Here is a 24,877-nt window from a genome sequence, read left to right as displayed (position 1 = left end):
CACTGTTATAATAGCCTAAGCGCCTTGGAAGTACATGGATAATAGGGCAGGGTAAGCATTTTTTATTGCAACTGAAAACGTCCATCAAGATACTCCGAAACAAATTTAAGGGGATGATCCAGTGGCACCTACACATTGGTTGGGTGCCATGGGATGGCTCAGCTTCCCAGTTTGGAATTGGAAAAGGTGCTTCCACCTTGGAGCTGGAAATTGGAATTCCACCTCCTTCCCCGGCCCACCCTCCCTCCCCACCATCACTGGAAGAGACGAGCATTTTACAGGGAGTGGAGGAGACTGCCGCTATCCTGAAGCCTTTTTCTCTCCTCCTTTGGGACACCGTCACTAGAAGTCAGAAAACAGCCACTGAATGCAAACGTAGGAGACACGGTATTTCACTGCAGAATTTCTCTGTTTATTGCCGCCTGAAAGTATGTGTTTTTCTTATGACTGGCCTGGTGGAAAAACTTTAACCCAGGATGTGATTCACCGTTGGCCGTCCCCGACTTAGATGGTTGCTCCTTTTTGTAGATCCTACAGTATTGTGCAATGCCATCTCTTTGTGGCTATTTGCTGTTCCTCCTGTGAATTCTGTAGCTGACCCTCCGCTGGTTATCACTCCAGGAGAGGGAGAAGAAGAGGAGGAAGGTGTTCCTAGAACATTGGTCAAAGTTCAGTGCAGCCTATTTCAGGGAATTGTCCTGAAGGGACCCTTGTCCTGTACTGACTTCAGCAGTCCTACAGTTGCCCAGTTCTTTATCTCTCCCTGCTGACTTTTCTTGGAGACCCTAAATCATGATGGCACATGCATTTTCTTGCTTCCTTCTTTTCCTTTGTTCTGCCTGATTCTTCATCCAGAATATGAAAGAAAACGTGTCAGCATTATCTCAGCTTCTTAACTATCGTGTTGTTGCAACATACCTTCTCAGTGCAGCCTTACCCCTGTCATGTGCCTGTACTCTCTTTTGTCACAGCATTTTGATTTAAACTTTCGGACATGCTGGTCTTCCCTTTTCTAGAGAGTGGATTTTCTGTTGCACAAATACACTTCTCCTCTCTTCCTTTTCATTCACTGTCTCTGGTTATTCTGCTAACTCTTCCCCGATTCTTCTCAGAGGCTGCTGCCGTTTTCCACTTGCGCATGGCCTGCATGTTTAAGTGTTCGACTCAGGTACGATCTAATAGTTAATTTGAATTCTTAAAAATTATTTATGTAGGTGGTGGTCTTTCTGTAAAAACATCCAGGGCAACTTAAAAATAAAGAAAGCCACAGTAAAAATGCAATCTGCAATTTTTCAAAATGCAACAAGGACATTGAAGGGCTCAGCCAATAGCAGAAGCTGGTGCTAGAACTCGTTTAGAAACATAGAAACAGAGAGAGTCAGAAGGGGTCTCCTGGGCCATCTAGTCTGACCCCCGGCTCCAACCGGCTCCGCTCACGACATGCCCACCATGTGTATGTCCAGCCTTTTTGCAGGAGTCCTATGTCTGTTGCGTGAACTGAGTGTCCATGTTGTCTCCTGCCCAAATCAGTAAAAACGGGTGGCCTTTCAGACCTTGCAGTCTCCAACTCCCATCGTCCCTCACCCTTGACTATACTGGCTAGATCTGGAGGGGCTGTAAACCAAAAGAATTAGGGTGCCACAGATTGCCCACAGTTGCAGTAAAATAATCATAATAAAGCGAGCCCAGATGGAGAGATGCCCAACAGAAGGGGTGCCATTAAGACGGTCCAGCCCTGGGCACTACTTGACTGAACTCCCTGAGGCTGCAGTCCTCAGGATGCAAACCTGAATGGGAGCCTTGTTGAACACTGCAGAGCTTAACGTCTGCGTAAGCTTGCCTAACCCTTCGCCTGCTCTGAGCATTGACCGATGCACTTCTAATCATGGAGCATGTCTGTTGATGGAGTCATATATTTATAAAATAACCCTTAAAAAATGCATGGAACTGCTTCTGCTCAGTCTAGGCTGCACCTGTATGATACAAACCTGAAATGGTTCAATATAGATCTGGTTGGTGCTTCTGGCTGTCTCCTCCCAGTGCGGCCCAGAGAGTAGGACATGTGCCCTCCAGGCAGCTGGGAAAAGGGGAGGGAGAAGTTGAAGGGAACAGCACTCGCCAAAGGTTCTCCAGCAGCTCAGGTCTGTCTGAAAAAGGAAATGGATGGGATGGTCACTAAAACACACAGAGGGGGAGAGTGAGCAGAGAGCAGTGGTGTAGAGGGCAAGAGCTGGGGTCTGGGAGTCAGGCAGCTAGGGCGCTGGTCCCCGCTCAGCCATGGATCCCACTGGGTGTGCGAGTATACGATGTGCTAAATAAAAGGCTAACTAAAAACCTGGATCATTATTTTGCTTGTTTGCACTCAGCAATGCTTTCTGGCTTCCTTTTTTATTTTTTAACACAGAAGACATGATCCGGCCAAATGTTCTTAGGTCTTGTCGATTTCAGTGTTACAAGAGTGAAGCATGGTGGTTCATCTACTCTTTAAACACAGGGTTTTAAAAAGTTGAATTCTGGCTGGATTGTGCCTAATATCTGGCAATTAACTATATGTATTACAGTCTGTATTACAAGATCCTTGTGTTCTCTGAAAGAAGAAGAATATGTATTACATTCTAGGAGAGTATGCATAAAATATAACATTTACTTGTCACTGATGGCGCATTTCGAATTCCTTGTTTCCTTCTAATAGCTGTCACTTCCTATGAGGACATTGGGCTCTTTGCATTTGGCTCTCCTGGAAAGGTAATTTCCACAGTCTTCTGGATCTTATGCACTCCTTTTGTTAGTTCCTTTTTGTAGTCAGGATTATACTTCCAGTACACATTTTGCAATTCACGGGTTTAGACCACAGTTTCTAAATCCCTGAACCATGATCCAAAGCTTTGCAGAGGCCTGGTATCTGCATCTTGCTCTGTACATGCAGGAGATGAGCTTCTCCATATCACGGAAAGAGCAGCCTCTTCTGTATGCAGAGAGTTCTGCACAAGCCCTAGAGTGACTTGGCTCAAACATATAATTATGCAGAGGGTGAGCAACATGTTGCCTTCAAGGGCCAAGCTGGAATTCTCTGTTCAGTTGGAATTCTCTGGAATTCTCTGTTCAGAGGGCTCAAGCTAACTTGTAAGTATGCGTTGCATTTCCTTGTAAGCAGCATGGTAAATATTCACCTGCTGCTCATCTGGCGTGGTACAATATTCATGAAATGCTTGGGGTCGCCTTTTATGCTAAATGCCGGTCCAAGTCACGGCTAACTTTGCTAATAATGTGTGAGTTTATGTTTTCAAGGGAGTAGCTGGATTCTTTATTTTTTGTCTTCTCTCCTACAGTACAGTATAGAAACCCAGCATCTTCCCACGTAATTGCTTCTACCACTTTTGGTTAAAGACGTGATTTAAGCCTAGCCTGCAATGATGTTTCTGTGTCTTCAAAAATATTTTGCTCTTTTGATAGGTCCTTGTGGCCAGTACAATCATTATACAGAACCTTGGAGGTAAGAAATGTCCAATTACGGTAACTGATACTGCTGAGCCTCCTTTGGAGGGAATGTGCACAGAGCTGTCTTATGAACGGTGCAGAATCTGTGTGTGGAACTGTTCGGGAAAGTGATAGCAATTTGAGTTATGAGTGGCCGGCCATGGCCCAGTTGCTCTTAAGGCAAAAGCTCGGCTTTTGAATGGTTCTGGCACTGGTTGACATCTCAGCCATACTTTGACAAAGGTGTTGCTATATTTACCTGTGTAGGTGAGGCTAGCGCAACCTTTGGAAAATGGGCCCATGAAATCCTTTTGGCTGCCAGACAGACATGGGTCAGCTTTCCCTTGCGCCTGCCGGTGCGTGCGTGTCACACCAGTCCTTTCCGGAGGAAGGGCAGGTCATATCCACTGTCCCTTCCTCTCCTGCCTCATCCAGAACATTCTGCAGCTGCAGCAGAGATGTCAGGGGAACAGCTGGTCCTGAGCAGTTTGGCCCTGGCTAGGTGTGCTCTTGAGTGCCCCGCGTGATGTGGGGTGGGCCGCGATGCCTGTCCATCTGCCAGGTGTGGGACAGCCCCTGCCAGGCAGTAGATCTGCTGTACCACTCAATGGCTGCTCCGTCTGCAAGCAGAACATCATGGGAAAAACAAGACTGTTCTTTTCGTTTCGGAGGTGGAGCACTGATTAATGTCTCCACCTGAGAATGGGAATGAACAGTATCAGCAGTTCCCCTGCTCATCCCAAGGGAACTGTGCTCATGCAGATGCACCTGCTGTCTTTGTGTTCATTTCCCTGTCCGCTTCCACATGCTTTGTGCAAGAAAGCACCTTAATATAACGTGGAAGGACCAAGTGCCAGATTGCAAAGTTGCTGAGCTCTGTAATGTCTCTGTGGTTATATAAATTCAGGTCAGGCTGCCAGTCATTTCTCCACTTATAAATATACTTCGAACGGGGCCATTTGCTTCCATAATTCAATTTCGTATCCTTCTTTGTAAAGCAAACTGCATTCGAAAGCGCAGCAGAACTTTGATATTAACTCCTGACAGAAGTATGTACACACCACTCAGAAGGACTAAGGGTTATTTATTCATACTGGTTTGGGGTGACATTATGTAGCAAGAAATATGATTTTTAATTTCCTTTCCTGTGGGAGTGGACCACTAAATAAGTGTCATTAAACCAAATGGGGATAAGCAGTGAAGACTCAGACAGACCTCAAGCCTAGTGCAAAGTGTGCTGGCCAAAGGAAATTCGAATCTTATTTCTTCCTCCTCCCAACCGTTTTTAGCCACCCGTGCCTGCCATGTGTAATAAAGCTCTTCCGAGGAACGCTGGAGGCCGGGGTTATCGCACGCTTGATATTCTCAAGCTACTTATTCCATCATCAGTAATAATCCTGCGTGTCAGAAACTAGACCCCAAGCCATAAGCCTATCTACCAAGAGGCTTATTTTTTATTAATTCAAGAGGCAGCTTTCATGATTGGAAAATATTATTGCAAGGTTTTAGATAGCACTGATCATTTGGATGGAAGCAAACAGTCCCCTTCAGCATTCAGTGTGCGTGGGAATGTACTTTTCACTGGCAAAGTGTGTGTTTTCCTCTCTGCATCTCCTCCATAATAGATACAAAAAGGCAAATTATAAATATAATAAATAAGATACATACATTTCAGGATGGACAAGGGAGGAAGAACACTAAAATATGCACATTTCATGGCAAGGCAGTCAAATGGAAAGGGAAATTATGCAAATTTTAGAACTACGAGTAAACAGCAAAACAGAGCAACGTTTTGGAAATTTCATGCCAGAGCAAGGAGACAGGGAAATTGCACAAAACTCAAGGCAGAGCAATAAAATGGAGGGATGATTCATGCAAAATTCACTCTTGTGCACGTGCTCAGAACCAGCAACCTGTGAATGCAGCTCTCCAGTGTTCACGCTTCAAGATTTCTATGGAAACAAAAATGAAAAAGCCCTCCTGAGGTGAAGCGTGCTGACGAGGGATGAAGGTGGCCCGCTAAGAAGGTCGTGAGGAGCAGCAGGGATTTTCACTGTTCTTGCTGGAGATCTAGCTGCTTTGGGCAATGCTGGAGAGAATCATTCTGTTCCGGCTGGACAGCCCAGCAAGTCACCCAAGGCGCCCCTGCTGCAAGCCATGGGTTCTCAGGGTGGCTTGTTTGCAAAAGCAAAACCCAGTCGCTCGATAGAAAAAACGTTCCAGGTCCAGGCGTCGCATCGGAACAACCCCCCGTTGCCTAGTACGGTGTGTGCAGTGGGCCTCAGTTTGACTGCTAATATTTTTCAAGTATGAAGATGATCTACAGGAAGTTAATAGCTAATGGTAGCATGTCATGCAGGCAGGATTCACTAGAACAGAACTGAGCAAGGAGATGTACTTCATGGCCTGAGTGGCTCCTTCCAACTCTGCTATTCTGTGTACTTATCTTTACATATATAGATGGAGGAGGATGACTTTACTCCAGGTGTTTTAACCATTTAAAACAGAACCAAGCATTGACTGTGCAAAACTGTGCCAGTAATGTCTTTGATCTCCAGCTTTTAGTTTTAATTAAGGATCTACTGTTCATTTTTTTCAAGATTCTTTCCACACTTGAACAAAATAGGTGCTTTAGATTCGGGGTTGAATTTCCTTGTGAATAGGACAGGGAAGTGGTAGCTGCATTGGGAGTATTTTGCTGGTCAAGGGCATAGATGCTCCCCTGGCTGCTGTTGCCACCCCATCTGCTGGTCATTTGGGGTAACGCTGTGGCCACTGCATTTTCCAGGAAAGAGCAAAATACTACTTTTGCTAATATTCCCAACAATAACAGCAAAGAAATGTAGGAACTGATGCAGTCCTTGGGCTTGAGGGGGAAATGATCTTACATGCTACTGTACTAAGTTTAAGCTGATCTTAGTTAACAAGTCTGTAACTAGTGTAATCTCTTCTTTTTAACTGCTAGCAAGATAGTGTATTCCTTCAGATGGAATAGTGTATATATATATTCCCTCTATACCAGTACAGAGAGTAGTTTTTCTATTTTGCAAAAACACCCTACTTATTTATTTTGCTCATTTATCTCTTTAACTCTGGATTTATTTTGCAAGTGAAGAATAGGTCAATTTTTACAAAGCCATTATATGACGTGGGGATGTATTTCCCTGAAGCCTCTTGTCTCGCTCTCCAGAGGCATTACCTCCCTGCTAGAATCTTGACATGTACCGTGTTTCACTAACACAGAGTGTGCTATAGTGTTTCTTCATCTCTCCAGATTCTTGTGCCAGTGGTATTTTTATGACAGGGTTGGTACAGGGACATCTCACTGAGCTAGAAAGATCCCAGGTGGCTTATACAAACCTTTGCTGGCATCTAGCAAATATGAATAACATTCCTGCCCCATCAGTGTTTTTCCTGCCCCCCTGAAACTGCCACCTGTTTGGTTCTTTATTGGCAAAGGTGACCAAGTTACGTTCACTTGGCAGTTGTTCCTGTCATTTGGAATATAACGGGGTCCAGACTTTGTGATGATCTCAGTGGGTCTACTCAAAGCGTGGCTAAATCTAGATCCAGCCTTTGGTATATCATGACAGTGTGGAAATTTGGTGTGAATTCTGCTTTGAAGGGCTTTCCTCCTGCCCAGTTGCCTTGCAGCAGTGCACAGAAAGGTGAAATGCAGCTTGGGAAGATGCCAAGCGCTTCCAGCCGGTTGGTTCAGATTTTTGGAGGCCTTCGGCAGAGTGCTATCAGATTCCTGATTATGTTCTGCCGCAGACCTCTCTCTCCTTTTCTTTCTTCAGTAAAATGGGATGCAGTGTTGCCTTGCAAATAGCCACAGCACAAAAGAATCACCCCAAAGCAATCAGGGAAGCTTTAGCAAATAGGAAGAACGCGGGCTTCTCCCCCACTCCTGTTGTCATGACCGTGTTGTATTGAGAAGCCCGGTAAGAGGTGGCAGAAAAGGGGTGTGGGACGATGACGAGTCTTGCAGTTGGTTTTGTCCATGTCAAAGAATTCAGTAGCTGTTTTTATTTAAAAAATAAAGATAGACCAGATGATCTTTGATGCGTCGTGTGGCACTGTACCTGCATAGATCACCAACTTTCAGGATGATGTGATCAAACGGGAAAGATCTTTTTTTCACGTTAAAAGTGCTGCTCATATTCGAAGTGTTTGTGGGGCAAATGTGCTCCATAATCCAGAAAATATATTCCAGGAAAGACGGGCATTTGGCCTCCTCTGCCACCACAGTAATGCTTTGCAAACAGTTCTGAAATAAACAGACACCTAAAGTGGAAGCAACCACGGCCGTTTCCTGCCACAGGGCATCCATTTCTTGGTAAAGATTTGCCTAAATTAATCTTTTAAGTGACTTCTGTATTTTCCACAAGTGCAGATTGTTTACAAAGAGATTTAGACTAATTTGAGCGCTCACCCCTTCAGCAGCTTATGTTTGGCTTGAAAGGTAATTGCCCTTATTGTTTTAAATTGAGGATTTCCAGCTCTGTTTTAATTGAGGGTGGGTTTGCCATCTCCAACCCTAGCTGAATCATTCAGGCCATTAAGAGCAATTACGTTTTATTTTTATAATTTAGGAAACCATCTAGGATGATGATAATTTTTCAGAAATGAAGCCATTTAATGTGATTGTGGGTTGGATCCTTCTATACGTATATATCAATCAGAAGGACTCTGTAGGGCAAAAAGCTAGAAGAAAAGTGTTTTCTAATAGGCAACCCTTTTGAGCTTGTGATCTACATGGGCCTGGTACAGTCATTATTACGCACAATGCAGAATGTATTATATTGTAAATGGATGCCCCTCTGGCGTGATAATTAGCTCTTAATTTGTGCATGTACAGAATGTGCCAACAATTTGAGGGGTGCTAAGCTGGACAGTAGCTTTCCAAAATAGCCCCCTAAAACCTATTTAAGAAAGAGAGGCATCTTTTATAGAAATAAGGTGTGCTATCTTCTAAATGGATAAAGATGGCGCAGAAGTGTAATACAAACAATGAATAATGATCAAGAGTTCAACTTTTGCTCTGATAAGCTGGATTTGTTCTGTGGCATGGGAAAAAGTGTGTGCTACATTACTTAGGTTTTCAATGCCATCTTTAAAGGGAAGGATAAATTTCCAAGGATTGTACTGTGGTAGCAAAGAGCTATGGGATGTCCTGATGATTTCAGCCCATGTAGGTCATGAATGGCTGGACTCTCCCAGAAATCTACAAGTTCCCATTTGGCCAGCCCAGATTGAGATATACACGAGATCCACCAATGCTGCTTTGCTGCCAGCATCTGAGGCATGGCAAGCCTCAGGTGCACCTGGGACCTGCAGGAGCTGCTGGAGAGGCCCTTCCCACCTGGCCATGAGTGGTCGGGCCTCAGAGCAGAGTGTGCCCTCTGTGGGTCAGGACTGGTAAATGTGCCTCGACCTTTCACTTTCCCATCTGTAAAATGGGATTGTTTGCATGTCAGTACTTCTTGTCACTGCTTTATTTATTTATTTTTATTTGCCTTTTTTCTTTTAAAGAACTCAGAGCAGCTTACATCATTTTCTTCTTCCAGCTCTCAGTCTGCTCCCGGTGAGGTAGGTTGGGCCAAGAGCCTGTGACTAGCCCAAAGCTGGGACCCGGGAGATCTGAGTTGTAGACCCCACTCATGGAGCCAACTGGGTGACTTTGGGCCAGGCACAGACTCTCAGCCCCACCCGCCTCACAGGGTTGTTGTTGTGAGGATAAGACTGAAAGGAGGAAAATGATGCAAGCCCCCCTGAGTTTCTCGAAAGGAAAATAAGTGGGATATCAATACAGTGCATTAATGAATAAATCAAATGAGACCCAGATAACGCCTCTTCTGTAAAGGGTAATTAATGCAATTAATTAATTCCTGCTATCAAGGAACATCACAGGCACCTTCACATCCCCAGTTGTGGTCCCTGCCATTCCCCCACCCCGGCACCCTGGTCTTGGCTGTTGCTCAGCGCCTGTCCCGTGTGCATGAAATACCGAGCCGAGTGCTGGAAAGAACACACAATAATAGCAATAGTGCTCCGATGCGGCAAAACCGAGGCCATCGCGCTTCAGAAATCTGGTTGAAACCGCGGGGCAGTTTAGGAGGGAGAGTGGCAGCAGCGCTGCTCCCTCTTGTCTGCTTGCCCCAGGGCAGTCGCGGGAGGTGAGCCGCTTCCCTGCACCCTGGGATGAGGCGGGCGCTAGCCACCTCCGCACCGTTCGTCCCGTGTGACTGAGTGGCTGCCCTGCTAAACCTGCGCTGCTGCGCGTGGCTGCTTGTCGGCATCGGGCTGTCCCCGAAGGCAGAAATGTCCCAAAATATCGTGCACATTGGACAGATAAATTTAGCGGCTTGCCTTGCCTTTCCTGATGTGTTTGTGGTAAATGAGTGCTGGGGCCCTCCATGCTGTCATTTTTATTTGCAATTATCAGAACTTTGAAGGCTTTTATATCTAAAAGGAGTAAGAATTATTTGCTCTGCTGTGGAAGATGCTGCATTGCATCACCCAGATTTGTCTGACTCTCCACACTGGCCGGATGTTCTCAATAAGCGATTTCTTAATTATTACATAGAAAGCATTTTCAGCTTTTTTTTTCAATGTGAGGCAAAGCTGGAAATGACAGGATTTGATTTATCTGTGCAGTATTTCTTCTGCCATCTATATCTTACTCAAGTAAGATCAATAAGTAATTGCTGCCTTGCTTGGCCACCCCGCAAAGCGTTGTTAGAGATCCTCAGCAGGTTGCCTGAAGCCTCTGGTGTACCCAGCTAGCCTCTTCAGCAGATCCGGGAAGCATTCGTCAATATTTGGAAAGGGATTTCTCTCTAGGTGACATTGGTGGTAACCCAGGAGGCTCGCTGGTGGCCGGTGAAGTCACTGACTGTACAGAGGCCTTACTGATTTCTTCTCTAAAGAGCTCAGTGCATGTTCTGGCAGGCTTCCTTCTGGTCTCCCATCCTGGAAGCTGTTAGGGTCAGACTGCTTAGCTTCAGGAATAAAACTCTGCTCTGTGTGCTTTCATACCATGCTCTGAACTATGGAAGAGGCCGTTCTTTGGCTGGGGCTGCGTTTGGAGGATTCTTGGAAAGCGTGATGGGGGCACTCAGTTTGCTCTTTTGTTCCATTTAGTCTCTCTGACCCCCTGAAAGGAAGAGCGAGTTGCCTGGGATAAATGGAGGCAGTTGCTGGAAGGTTTTCTCTGCTGAGCTCTGTTGGGCAATACATGTGGCTCCGTCTGAAGTCATGGTTTGGGCTGCTTAATGGGAGCTGGAAACAGAAGCCAAAGAAGCCCTATTCGCACCAAGCATTTTTGTATTCTAAACAGTTAAGTGGGAATCGTATATCATAGAATAGTAGAGTTGGGAGGGGCCAGGAAGGTCATTGGGTCCAACCCCCTTCTGTTGCAGGACACCAAGTCACACCATCCCACTCAGGTGGCTGTCAAGTTTCTTTCTGAATGTCTGCAGTGTGGGAGGGCCCACCACCTCTCCAGGCAGCTGGTTCCACTGTCATACGGCTCCAACAGTGAGGAAGCGTTCCTGGTATCTAGCCTGCATCTGACTTGTCTCAACTTGAATTGATTATTTTGTGCCCTAAACTCTGGTAGCAGCAAGAAGAGATCTTGACCTTCCTCTTTGTGACATTCTTTGATGTACTTATAGAGGGATATCATGCCCAGACCCTTTCTAATTTTTCTGCATCTTTCTTAAATGTCAGTGCCCAGAACTGGACACAGTATTCTGTGGTCTGATGAATGAGGAGTATAGGGAAACTACTACTTCTCGTGATTTGGAAGTAATACTTCTGTTAATGCATCCCAAGGCAGAAATCAGTCATGCTGGAAAATGAAAAGATTGACAAGTCTAATTAATACCATATTGGATGCAGTGACAGATTGGCTCCTGCCCACTAGAGAGACGGCGAATTTATTCAAAGTTGCCAGGAGGGAAGTGTGGTGGGCCTCGGATCTCAGGGTCCCAGCTGCAGCGTTGGAGATCAGGAAAGGAGCAGTTTTTAAATGGCAGCAGGCTCTTTTGTCTGGGCCAAGATGCCACTTTTGAGCCCTTTTTCCCAGCTAGTACCATGAGGATGTACCCCACAACCTGTTTTCAGCAACAGCCCTGAGACATGAGGTATAGAAATGCAAGTCCTGTAGTCCTGTGCAGAAGACCCTTCCTTCATGACTTAAAAATTGGCCACATATACAGGAGGTCAGAAAAAAGTTTCCAAGGCATGGTCTTCCAGACCTGGCATCTACGTAAAGACGCAGTATGCATCTCTCATATTTGCAAATGGACCAAGACATTGCATAGGAACATAGAAACCTGGACCGTCGCTCCATTAGCCTGGTATCGTAGACACTGACTGGCAACAGCCCTCCAGAGTTTCGGGGGGGGGGTGCTTTCCTAGCTGCATCTGGGGATTTGACGTGGATCTTCTGCATGCAATGAAACGTGCTGTACACCAAGCTGCCTCCCTCCCCAGAGAATGTGTGTCATGCATCTGCAGAGAACGAGTAGCTTAACTCATCGTGAAGCTCAGAGGATAAGTATGTGAGAACCCGGCCTGGAAGATCAGACCAGGAATCCATTTGGTCCAGTGTTTTGTCTCCAGCAGCAACCAAAAGCTGGCCTCTCTCCAGCACAATTTCTGTCTGCGAGCTGATGCGGAAGGCAAGGGCTGTAAATCAATTTAAGCATCTCTAAGCAGGAGGTAATTTGTACTGTTAGTATTCCATCATTGATAATTGAGTTACTTGGCTGTGGAAATGTAGGCCGAATTGCTATTTAACCTTGGGCGTACAGGAAAGTCCACTTCTGACCGCAATTTAGCAAGCAACCTCTCTAGTACAGGTCTGAACAATAATTGTGGGGCACTATTTTCTAAGCACTGCTGCTTTGGCTAGCGTTACAGCTGCGTGCACTGTAATTAATGTCAGTGGACGGTCAGGAGAGCAAAGCCTTTGAGCCTTACCTGCTTAACAAGCATCCTTTCAGTTGTCTCTACCAGCAGCCGCGGCAGCAGCAGCCTGCACAACAGGGAGAGGAGAGGGAGGCAGGGCCATTCTCCAGTCCCCGCTGGAGGATTAATTAATTTTTCCACTCTCCCCTTCCCATCCCTTTTTCCTTGAGTGTCATTTTAGATTGCCAAGCCTGCAGGCAGGACTGTCTTGTTTTACGGAGTGCGTGCAAGCCATTCCAGAAGCCTTTTTTGGCTGAAGAGCAGGATAAAAATACTTTAAATAAGGACTATAATAATGTATAGTACGTTCTACCACCTTACATTGTTCTTTCAAGTAGCAGCTACAGTGGCTCTTTTTTTTTATTCTTTACTGTTATGGGATGGCGATTTTTATGTGAAAGTCCCCCTTTGCTGCAAAACCTGGGGAGGGAAAGAAATAACCTTATAGCTTAACCTTTTAAACTCTGGATAAAGCGCAGTGGTTTGAATAGCGCTGTTTTCTCATGAGCTGCCAAAAGAGAGATCCTTATCTTGTGGAAGCCTCCGGGTATAAATATATTCATTGAACTTGGCATCCATTCTCTTTATTGGCTAGAGAAAGAAAAAGGAACAGTCTACCCCAGAGAGAGCTTTCTTTTTAGTTTTTATAAAGGCACCCAAGGATAACAAAGGATTGGATCCCTATTTTGGAGGTCGATATTCAAAGGAGTAGGTCCTGCCATTTAGGAAACAAAAGAGTCCATCACACAACAAAGGATAAAAATGATCAAATGGTTAGCCAGAGGCTAAAATAAATGCATGGGAAAGAGTGACACATTGTATATTAGCAGGAAATCTGATCTGCAAATTAGTTGAAGGTTGTTGGGTCTTTTTAGCTGATGTGACTTTTAAAAAAAATGTCCAGGAGATAAATGGCTGATCTGTCAATTCCAGATGCACATGATGTGGCTGGAAATGAGAGGAAAATGTTCGGCTATGATACAGAGGAAGTTTCAGTTTCTTTGCTAAGTTTTTTTTAAAATTCCTCTTTGCCTTTGTTGACATCTATAGGTCACCGTCAGAAAATGTAGTGTCTTTATTACTGTCCTGTAGCCATACTGGTGGTTTTCAAATTACGTGCTCTTATAACACTCCATCAAATTTCCTTTTAAAAAACAGGAATAAAATTGGAGACACCAAATAAAATGTCTCCCCAAGCCTTAGTCAACCAGGAAGGCGAGCTCCAATTGGAAAAACCTGAGTGTCTCAATACAAAGAAGTGAATGTTTCCTTATTTAGTGACCTCACAACTGTTTTTAATTTAACCTTGCTGTAGGTACATGCCACTCTGGATTAATGCAATTCACTTTTCTTTATAGAGGCCACATTCCTTCACTCCAAAATCTGTAATCTTTAACTATTTCAGGGCTGCAATAGCTTGCAGTTCCCTTCTACTCGTTTTATTGTCCGTGATCAATAGCAAGGTGACAGAAATGCATTGGATTTTTATTTCTGTTGCACATAAAATGCTCTTTAGTGAACAAGCCGGTTGCATCTAGGGAATAACTTTCCAGTTATTTAAAATGCTATAGTTTTTCAGAGAAAATCAAATATCAGTTTGCGCTACTAAATGAGGCTCTACATCCAACACGCATGGACATATTTTGCAAAACTCAGTGTTGTTAATGTGCTAATGGGTGCCCATAAGCAGAAAGGGGCTCCCAGCAACTCCCCCCTCCCATGGTGGAAACTACGCCACCCAATGCTGCAACATTCGTGTTCTGTTCCTCTCCCAGGAATAAACAGCATCGTTCCATTGATACCAGAGAATGTGAATGAAGGAGTTCCAGGTTCCCCAGTCTTGCCCTCCAGTTGTCCTGTCACGCCCAGACAGGGAGTCCATGGCTTATCCCATATCTAGTGAACCCGTTTCTTGGAGAGTGGGGCTCAGTGTAAGTCAGGTTATTTTGCTCCATGGGGAGCAGCTAAACTTGAGCTGCCCCAGTGTGTCTGGATAGATTACTGTATGTGCCGTAATGGCAAGAAGGTGGAATGGGCTGCTGGCCATGGGAATTTGTAGAGGTACCTAGATTCCCCAGGTTGGTTTGTTTAAAAGATGCTTGCATATTTAAGGATTTGGACTTATTTCACAATTTGTAGTAAGTCAGCATTTCAGAATGGGTCTGGCTTGTGGGCTGGGCCCGTTTCCAGAAGCTCCAGGAGAGGTGGAAATGGGAGCCGGAGAGTGGCAAGATGGTCCACCAGTCTGTTCTGGGAGGGTTTCTATCCTATTTTTATTTATTCATTCATTTTTCGATTTATATCCTGCCTTTTTCCTACAAAGGGCTCAAGGCAGCTTATATCATTCTCCTCCTCCATCTTATCCCCACAACTCGCCTGTGAGGTAGGTTGGGCTGAGAGTCTGTGACTGGACCAAAGTCACCCAGTTGGCTCCATGGCTGAGCGGGGACTCGAACCCAGATGCTCTGAGTCCCAGCCCCAGGCTCTTAACCACCACACCAGGACTCTGCTGTGTTCCCTCTTTTTGAGGGTAGACGTCCATATAGTTCATCTCAGGTTAACGCATCCTAGGGTTGTATCCAGTTCCACCCAGTCCTCCAGTTATGAATGTCCAAGTTAAGAACATCCTACTTTTGAATAAGCAAACCCGGAAGACCTGCCTCATCCTCCAGTGGCAAACGGGTGCCCACAAGCACCAGGCGGTGAGGGGAGGGAGGGAGAGAAGGTGAAAGGAAAAGGCAGCGAGCGGCCAAGTCAGAACTAGTTCCATGGCGATGGCAGAACTACAGTGTTTTTCATGCTCATGAAAAACTAGCGTATTCAAGCCAGTGTGTTTCAGATCACGTGGAGTGTTTCCTTCTGTAGCTTCGTACTGTATTTTGTTTGTAATCATGCTTCTAAAGCATAAATCCAATGCAAGTATAGGTGAGGCATCAAGAAAAAAACAGTCACAATTGAAACTAAGTGGAAATAATGAAGCGATCAGAGAAAGGTGAGGCACCGTTGACCTTTGGGAAAGCATTAGGCTATAGTGGTTCAACAATCAGATTCTCTTCAGCACCTGTAGTTACTTTATTATTGCTGTATTATTATCATTATTAAAATGCTGTATTGTGTTTAAGATGTTGTAGTATACGGAAGTATTAAGTGTTTTATATGCTTTTTATATACATGATCTAACTCAGACTGACATATGAGTTCAACTTAAAGATGATCTCAGGAATAGAACCCGTTCTTAACCTGGGACCAGGTGTAGTCCTGTATGGAGTAGATCCACTGAAATGAATGAGACTTAAATTGGTCCCAGCTGCCTTCCATCTTACTCATTTCTGCATGGAACTAATGGGATATTACCCATGCTTTTGCGACTGTTCATGTCTTGCTCACTTTTCAATTTAGCTTCCCCCTGGGCGCTTGAGCCATTCTATGTTTTCTTCATCTCAAGTCCCATTAATAATCATGGCCTCGCTGCACCAGTTATCAACCATATCTACATAATGTGTTTGTACCTCTGAACAGAAAAGTTCTGCTCTGAGGTCCATGCAATGGGCATAGGGAGTTTTTTATGATTTGCGGCACTGTCAAATGAGACTGAGACTTTTTTCTCCCCAGACCACCCAGTTCTAAAAGTGCCAGTTGCAGTTTGATTAATGTGCTGTTCTGTCTTTGCAGCCATGTCATCTTATCTGTTCATTATTAAGTCTGAACTTCCTGGAGCCATTGCAGGACTTCTGAATGGAGACCATAGTGGGTAAGGAGAAAAATCACCCCACAGGGAGAAGTATGGGCCTTTCTTCTACTGTCTAGGGATTGGTATGTCTCATTGTTCTCCAAATGAGAAGGACACAGAAGAATCATAGAATATTAAAGTTTGAAGGGGCCATGAAGGCCATCAGGTCCAACCCCCTACTGTTGCAGGACTCAATTTACATCATCTTATCAGATGACTGTCCAGTTTCTTTTTGAATGTCTCCAGTGTGGGAGCGCTCACCACTTCTCTAGGCAGCTGGTTCCACTGTTGTATTGCTCTGACAGTGAGAAAACCTTTCCTGATATCTAGCCTGAATCTGGGTTGTTGCAACATGAGTTGGTTATTCCATGTCCTACCCTCTGGTATCAGTGAGAAGAGATAGAAACACAGAAACAGAGTGAGTCAGAAGAGGTCTCCTGGGCCATCTAGTCTGACCCCCAGCTCCAGCTGGCTCCACTCACGACATGCCCACCATGTGCATGTCCAGCCTATCCTGGAGCACCCTCACCGATGGGGCCTCAATCACCTCTCGTGGAAGCCCATTCCATACCCTCGGGGTCCTAACTGTCAGGAAGTGCTTCCTGGCATCCAAATGTAACCTTGGTTCCTTGAACTTGGCTCGGTTGGAGCGTGTCCTGCCTTCCTCTGCAGGGGAGAACAGGTCTCTACCCATCTCCGTGTGACATCCCCTCACATACCTGTCTGTCGCTAACAGGTCCCCTCTGAGTCTCCTCCTCTCAAGGCTGAGAAGACCCAGCTCCCTCAGGCTCTCCTCAGACGGCTTTCCCTGCAAACCAGCCACCATCCTTGTGGCCCTTTGCTGCATCAGTTCCAACCTGGCTATATCCTTCCTGTAATGTCGAGCCCAGAACTAAACACAATGCTCCTTTTTGTTGTTCCTGATATTCTTTGCAAGCCTCAACTTATAATCAGGCTTAGCCTTGTGAAGAATCCTTCTGCAACGACCCTCCTCCCCCAGGTATGCCCTTTTGTCTGCTTGCCCCAGGGCCCATTTCTTACAGAGGTTCCTCATGTCTAATTCGTCTTACCACCTCTTTTCGCATCCACGGTGGTGCTCTCCTTCACCTCCCCACCTTGCTAACTAGCAGTATCTTTCTCCTTGTGAGACCCTCTGAGGTACTTATAAAAGGATGTCATGTCCCCCCTCAGTCTTCTCCTCTCAAGGCTGAACATGCCCAGTTCCCTCAGTCTCTCCTCACAGGGCAGTGTCTCCAAACCCTGGATCATTTTTGTTGCCCTCTGCTGGAGCCTTTCTAATTTACCTGCATCTTTCTTAAATCTTGGTGCCCAAAACTGGACACAGTATTCCAGGTGAGGTCTGACTACTGAAGAGTATAGGGGAAGTACTACTTCTCGTGCTTTGGAAGCAATACTTTATTTTTATTTATTTATTTGTTTAGAAGTTTTGTATGCTGTCCCATCACATAGTCTCGGGACGGCTTGCATAAAATAAACACCATACAAATAATACAAATAACATCCAGATTCACCCTTTTTGAGATGCATTAATACTTCCATTATTGCATCTCAAAATAGCATTTGCCTTTTCTGTAGCTGCATTGCATTGTTGGCTCATATTTAGCCTGTTGTCCACAATTACTCCGAGGTCTTTTTCTGTTGAGCCACGTATTCCCCATCTTGTATGGATACATTTAGTTTCTCTTTCCTAGGTGGAGGACTTGGCTCTTGTTCCCATTGAATCTCATTCTGTTGCTTTCAGCCCAGTGTTCAAGTTTATCAGGATCACCCTGGATCTTCAGTCTGCCTTCTAGGGTATTTGCTGTTCCACCCAGTTTCACATTGTCTGCAAATTTGATTAGCTTTCTTTGTACCTCTTCATCTAGAGACCTTCAGATGCCTCCCCCTGAGCACACCCGTTTGCAGTAACCGTTTGCCAGAGCAGTTCCTTGCTGACTGAGCTCAGAGTGATTAATAGAAGCCACCCAATCATCACTTCCTCTCAGCATATTTATATCTGCAGCCAACACAGAAATAGTTGTTTCTTATTTGTGCCAGATGAGGAATTCTTAGGGCCAGCTGACACAATCAGCACAAGGGAGGGGCAGTGTGTATGCTTTTTCCTGGACGTGACCATTTCAGGCTGCAAACGGAAGAAGGAGGCTACATGTGTGAATCCCACGTGATGTGCGGTACACCACAACCATGGTGGGAGGCCCAGCTTGGTTTGTGCCAGGCTGGCTTGTCATGATGTGTGAACCCACCACAGTTTCATCCAGGTAGCTGGACTTGTTGCTGGGTTGTTGCTTATTCGTGAACCCAGCACAAAAGCTCGTCCCGAGCACTTAAAAGCATGCGTGTCCCCCACTGTGTCACTAGGGCTGCCTCCCTCATTGGTACTGGCTGCCCCTTTACTAATGCAGTGATGACATGTTTTAAAAATTATTTTTCAGTGCTTCAGAAGCACACAAATGGCTTTCCGTGTTTTCTTTTGTCTGGAAGTGTGCAACTCCTTCCACGGTACAGAGCAGTATCCCCTCTGTGCAGCTTGAAATGCTGTTTGTCAGTTTCTCCCTTTCTCTCTATCAAATCTTGAACTGACCCTTGCTCAATTTCCTCCCACACTTTGGCTCTTCCCTGAACCCCCGACCCGAAAAGCAGTGACTGAACAGGATGGATCTTTCGGGTTAATTAAGGCAGGGGTACGGGCATACTTGCTGCGGAAACGGTTCATTTAAAAATTATTTATTTATTTTGTCATGCACAAGTGTGTATGTGTGAACTAGCTCACACTTACATCCATAAAACGCCCCTGCACATAGAAAATCGGCATATTAAGTTGAAGGCTATGCTAATGTGCTCCATTTCCATGTAGGCTTCTTAATATAGAGAATCTTTCAAACAAGGATGTGCTCTCTGAAGTCGTATAGCAACTGATTCACTGTACTTCGGGCTAAGCAGCACTTCAGTAAGCTGCACTTAGATTTGGACTGGAAGACCAGCTTTCCTAGGAATACATCCACAAGTTTCCCCACAAAATTTGATAGGAATCTGTTGACCGCCCCCCTCCCACAACTGGAAAATGGGATTTTTCAACTCATGGACTGATGCTGCCTTACCCAACTATAGTTTAGTCAATTGTAGGACTCCTTTTAAAAGCAAATAAGGAGATTCTTTGGTCTTGCAGAATCACCCCAAGTTCCATTTTATTTCTTTGTACCTGTCTGCTTTCTTCACAAGGTGACTTCACCGGATAATTTCCACACAGAGTATGTTTGGCTTGAATGTGTTTCCACATGGCAGATCCAGTTTTACTTCTTTCAGATGAATTTTAGTTTCCAGCCAGTTTCTGTCGCTGTCAGAGTCACCTTGTGCCAAAGAAACCACATAAAACATGAGAATCAGGCAAACGACTGAGCTTGAAACATTTAAACCACTGCTGTCGTGTTACCATGTTAACATATTTTTTAAACCCACAAAGCAAAATCTGGCAGTTACTGAAATCTTAAATATTTTTGTTTTCGCTGAGTAGTTATTGGAATAGGCTTTGGGAGTAGTGCCAGTTTTCATATTTGTTTTACAGTTCCTCCAATTTGGCCATGTAGGCTGTTGTTCACTTTGCCCATAGAACTGACTCAAAACCAAGAAGTAAAAAAGGAAAGCTTACTGAGAAAACCGTCCCAGCACTGGAATAGCTTGTTCTGTTTTTGAACAGATTGCAGTGGTCCCAGCTTCTGCAATTAAATAACTTGAGGCTACCTGTTCACTGCCTTTCCAATCTTCTGGTTTCAGTGAATTCAAACTCTTAAGATACAGTCTTGAACTGCATGATATGGCACAGTTTCCGTAGGCTTTTAAAAGGTGTTTTTTATGCAGAGGGACTTCTCGGTTTTAAGAGCTCTCTGCATTTGACCGGGCTGCCTGCCTGCCATGCTGGGCTTTGAGGGCTTCTTCTCAGAGCCAGGCTTTCTAGCCAGTGCAGCCCTTCGGAGAGCCCATCGGCCCCCTGAATCGCACTCCGAGGATCCTCTCCGGAAGCCAGGGGGCCAGTGGTGGCGAGGAGCGCAGTGGCAACAGAGTCGGGGCTGAGGTTGCAGTGCAGCACGGAGCAGCTGAGAGGAAGGGCACATGTGCTTTCCTACCAAAGCTATTGGAAAAGGTGGTGCCTGGGCTGCCCACGCCTCTGCCAGCACAGAGCTGGGAAAAACGTCAGTGGGAGAGAACGACTTGTCCTCAGGGAGCGCTTCCCTGGCATTGTGTTGAGGCGGAGGCTAGTCCATCGGGGCTTCTGAGAAAGGTGGTCTTGCTACATCTGCATTAGGGGAGACTTTTCAGTGCAGAGGAGAAACGCATTTGGAAAAGAGATACAGCAGGGAGCCTCGCTGATAAGAAGTCCTTTCAACTTAGGGCAGCTTTAATTACTGAATTAATGTTTCCCTTGCGTCATCCCATTCGGGAGATACTGCTCTGCTTTGCATGGGGATCTGGAGATTGTGCTTGGATTGGCCGTGGTTTTATTACCTCCCCACTCCCACACTCTTGGTTGGCAGCTTGATGTACTGGGATGGGCCTTAATCTAGAGATTTAATGCATATGCAAAATTTTGCAGTCATTTTTCATGCCTGTGGAGCAAGAGCCAAGCCACCAAGGTCTGAGCATCAACCCATCCCGAGGCCCCAATAGCTGCGCCAGATTCACGAAGGTCATCCTCCTGAGCCAGAACGTGTGTTGCTGCATAATAAACTCTTTATTGGGAAGTCATCTGCAGTTGATAATCTCACGTGCCAAGGAAAACACGTGGCCAGAGACGACGTTCAGGTCCTTATAAAAACAGTTACCAAAAAAAGCAAAAAGAAAAGGGGGGAAAAGCCAAACCAAAACAACGTAGAAAATTCTAGAAGCCAAATGATTAACCCTCTCGTAAACTTCATATGAACTAGCCAGCATGTTTTAAAGAGGATCTGTTTTATTTATGGCCTGTTTTAAAAGAACTGGTTTGAGAAGGCAGCCCTCACCTTGGAAGCTGCTACCTTCTCCAATAATATTGTTTTTTCCATAACAAATATTTTTAAATTGCTGTATAAGCAAGAAGCATCTTTCTTGCTTTTGTCAACATCAGCCAAAGACTAAGTGCTGATAGGGCAGAATTCCCAATTGCCTAAATAACATTTTAAAAAGAGATTCTAGTTCCCAGGAGCCTTAAGTTTCATTAAATTAATCTATGATGGAGCAGAACTTTTACGTGCTCCTCCTTGCAATGGATTTTTAAAGTAGAGGAAATGCTTAGAAATAAATTTTAAAAAATACATAATCCCTTGCCAAATCAAAGTAGATTCTTTAAGAGTACAAGGAATGGAAGCATTATGATAGTGGTTATTCTTGCATTTTCCCTCCAGTATGATGACATGACATGTTATTTTTAGTTCATATTAAGTGGTTATGATATTTAATTATATTTTACAATATAAATTCAGTTTAAATATACTTGGCAACTCTTCTGTTTCTTAAAAATAATCTTTAACCCAAAAAGAAAACACTAAGATAAAAAAATGCCTCTTGCATACATTTCAAGCTGGTGAAGACAGCAGTAGTGGGAGCTTGGGGGAGGGGGTCCTTTTTACTGCCACAGAAGAGCCTTCCCTCTGTCTGGACCTGGAGTCTGAGTGCATGCATAACAGAAGAGGGATAGAAGAGGAGGTGCACAAGTCGTGTGCTTCACAACTGAAGTAAAACAAATAGACATCTAAAGGGGCTCCTCCTAAGATCATTAAATCCAGGTTCTAAAATTACCTAGTTGCACTGCAATGTTTGAGTGTACTTGTATGCAACTGTACTGTACAAAGGGCTGGGGAAGGAGAAAATGTGGAGGAGGTGGCAGCTGAATAGCAGCCCCATATCACGTTTCTGGAAATACGGGTCCCGTTCTTAAAATAATCCCCCTGCCCTCTCCTCGCACTTGCTGCTCCACTCAGCATACGAGGTAACCAGAGATCGTGTGATCAAATAAATTGATTTACCAATTTTTAATAACATTTCTGTACTGCACAAGCATCAAAGCTTTCTGGGTGGTTCACAAAGATTTAAAAACAGTGTAAAATATAGAATGTTAAAACAACAGTATAAAATAGAAGTAAAAACCAGATTGAAGTCTAGCATTGGTACAGGATTCTTGGGGAAATTCATGGGAAAATAAGACATTCCTCACCTGGCATTGGAAGGAGTACCGTGGATATACCAAGCGAGCTGCTCTGGGAAGTTCATTCCGTAGTGGGGTACCACAACTGAAAAGGCCCTCTTCTTAGTAGCTCCGACTAAATTTCCTTGGGCAGGGGGTCCCTCAAAAGGACTGCTGAGTTTGATCTTAGGGTCCAGGCAGTATATATGGGAGGAGAAAAATCCTTCAGGTAACCTGGCAGGTTTTGAAAGTTAACACCGGCACTTTGAATTGAGCTCAGACATGGACCCAAGAAACCAGTGCAATAAACTAGTTCAGATGATGTAGTGCTGCCCTTATATCATACCAGTTGATCTTCGTTCATGATCTTGCTGCCCTGTTTTGGACCAGCTGAAGTTACTGGACCATTTTCAAAGGCAGCCTCATGTGTATTGCGGTCATCTCATTGAGAGGTTACCGGCGTGCGGATAATTGTAGCTACGCCGTCCTTGTCCAGATGAGGACATCGTTGATGTATTAGCCTAAGCTGATAAAAGATGCTCTGTGCTGCGGAATCCACCTGTGTCTCAAGTGACAGTGCTGGATGCTGGAGCAACCCCAAACTATGAAGCTGATCCTTTTGGGGGAGTACAGCCCCTCCTCATTCATTTGGACAGGTGAACTGCCCATTAATTTGACTTCCATCCTGCCTGGATTGAGCCTCAGTGTCTTGGTCCTGATTCAGTCCCTTACTGTGCCCAGGCACCAAGTCAGAACAGGCCCTGGGCCACCTGGATTGAGGAAGAGCAGGGATGGGGCCGGGTGCCACCTGCGTATTGGTGTCCTCTCAGCTTACATCCCTTGATCACTTTGCCAGGTGGTGTCTGTTGATGTTGCACAGCTAGAGGGAAAACTGAGCCCGTGAAATCCCATTGTATGTCTGCCAAGGCAGTGGGTGGTAATCCCCCAACAGGCATCCGAGTAGGAGTGGAACCCCTGCAGTGCAGTGCCTCCCGCTCCCTCCTCAGAAGGATGCCTTGGTCAATGGTCTCAAAAGCCACTGAGAGGTCCAAAAGAACCAACAGGGCCACACAACCCCTTCCTTCTAGCAAAGCTCATCCACTGGGGCAACAAAGGCAGCTTCTGCTCCAAAATCAGGCCAGAAGCCCAGCTGGAGTGGATCTAAATAATCCGTTTCATTCAGGAGTGCCTGGGATTGACCAGTGGCCACTCACTTGAGCACCATGCCCAGGAAGGAGATGCTGCCAACCGGCCTGTAGTCATTATCTTCTGGGTCCAGGTCAGGCTTTTTTAGAAGTGGCCCAATTGCCCTCTGCTTTCAAGAAGTTGGCCCCACTTCCTCTCAGGGAGAGATTTATGATCTCTGGGTCTCAGCCTTCCACCTCTCCCTGGTAGGGCCAGGGCTGGGCTCACTGGTGGGCGACTGGCCTTGGCCAAGCTCCCTGGTTGGACCTCCTCTCTTGGGTGCTCCAGGCAGCAGTGGGGAAGCATGGAAGGCACAGCCGGCCTCTGATCTCATGGCATGTAGAGGAGTGGGGAGTAGCAGCGGAATGGCTGGGAGGTGGCCACTGTGGTGGGAGTGGAGGCCAAAATGGTGGCCTGCGGCTAGAAGAGCAGACTTGCTCCCCTTCCTGCTTTCCCATTGCAGCTTCTCCTTAACTGAGAGGAGTGAAATCTGTCTATAGCCGCACATCATTCCTGGCCTTTAGGGGGTGATGCTGAGGCTCTGTTGAGAGAGAGAGAGAGAGCTCTCGGTCAGTTGGGGACAGTGAGAGAGTAAGTAGGGTGGCCAGGACGGGTGCAGCCGCACAAATTATGCTGCAGTTGCAGGTGAGGGGTCTCCCTGGAGCACCCTGTGATGTCTGCTGCCTGGCCAGGCAGGTCAGATGCGTGTAAAATAAAGTATGTGCTGGATCAGCACCCAGCCAGTGCAGACAAACCCATAGGTGTTAGTGGGTCACTGTAGTGGTAATACGATGTCCTGGCCTATTTACAAGCTGCTAAACTGCATTCTGGGCTAAATAAAACTTGAGCCCAAGGTGTTTATAGGCAACAGTTCTTAAGAGATGATGCATAAGACGCTGTATCAGTGGGCACTCGGGTTTTAGCAAGGGAGGGTCTTAGCACAATGTTCCTTTGGGACTTTCTTGGTGACCCGATAGCTCTTAGTCAAAGGAGTGCCTGGTGGTTTGTAGGCATCTCACGCCCCTGCAGGGGAGAGAACCCCTCTGTTCTCAAAGAATAGTTACAGGAAAAGCTGCATTGTTTTGTTTCGTCGCAAACAATGTCTGAAGCAGTTCCCCATCCTCACTCCACTGCACAGCTCGCTTTACAGCTGCAGCTTGTCTGTCTTCACATTTGTCCCATGGAGTAGATAGCTCAGGCTGAAAGATTTCCTCAGGACTACCCAGATTTCCCTGTGCCAACTGCTGCTGCTTCTTACTAATATCAATAATTCATATTAATCAATATCAGTTATTTAATATTGATCTTAATATGCTACCTGATAACCCAAG

The 24,877-nt window shown here is 45.5% G+C and overlaps 1 protein-coding gene across 2 annotated transcripts in view; it reads left to right on the top strand.

Moving 5' to 3' along the window:
• The window catches only part of SLC38A6 (solute carrier family 38 member 6), an 80,468-nt gene that overhangs the window by 9,786 nt on the left and 45,805 nt on the right, over positions 1-24,877 (top strand). For both annotated transcript variants that reach the window (XR_006415329.1, XM_044436408.1), the window contains exons 4-6: positions 2,693-2,745; positions 3,454-3,493; positions 16,129-16,207. Coding sequence is in view for 1 of the 2 variants with exons in the window: in XM_044436408.1 (XP_044292343.1) it covers positions 2,693-2,745; positions 3,454-3,493; positions 16,129-16,207 (172 nt within the window). In the remaining variant the exon portion in view is untranslated. The remainder of the gene's footprint in view (positions 1-2,692; positions 2,746-3,453; positions 3,494-16,128; positions 16,208-24,877) is intronic.

The sequence above is a fragment of the Varanus komodoensis genome, unplaced genomic scaffold (assembly GCF_004798865.1).
Source record: "Varanus komodoensis strain SLA01 unplaced genomic scaffold, ASM479886v1 scaffold3, whole genome shotgun sequence".
NCBI classification, from domain to species: Eukaryota; Metazoa; Chordata; class Lepidosauria; order Squamata; family Varanidae; genus Varanus; species Varanus komodoensis.
This window is presented reverse-complemented; position numbering and strand designations above follow the sequence as displayed.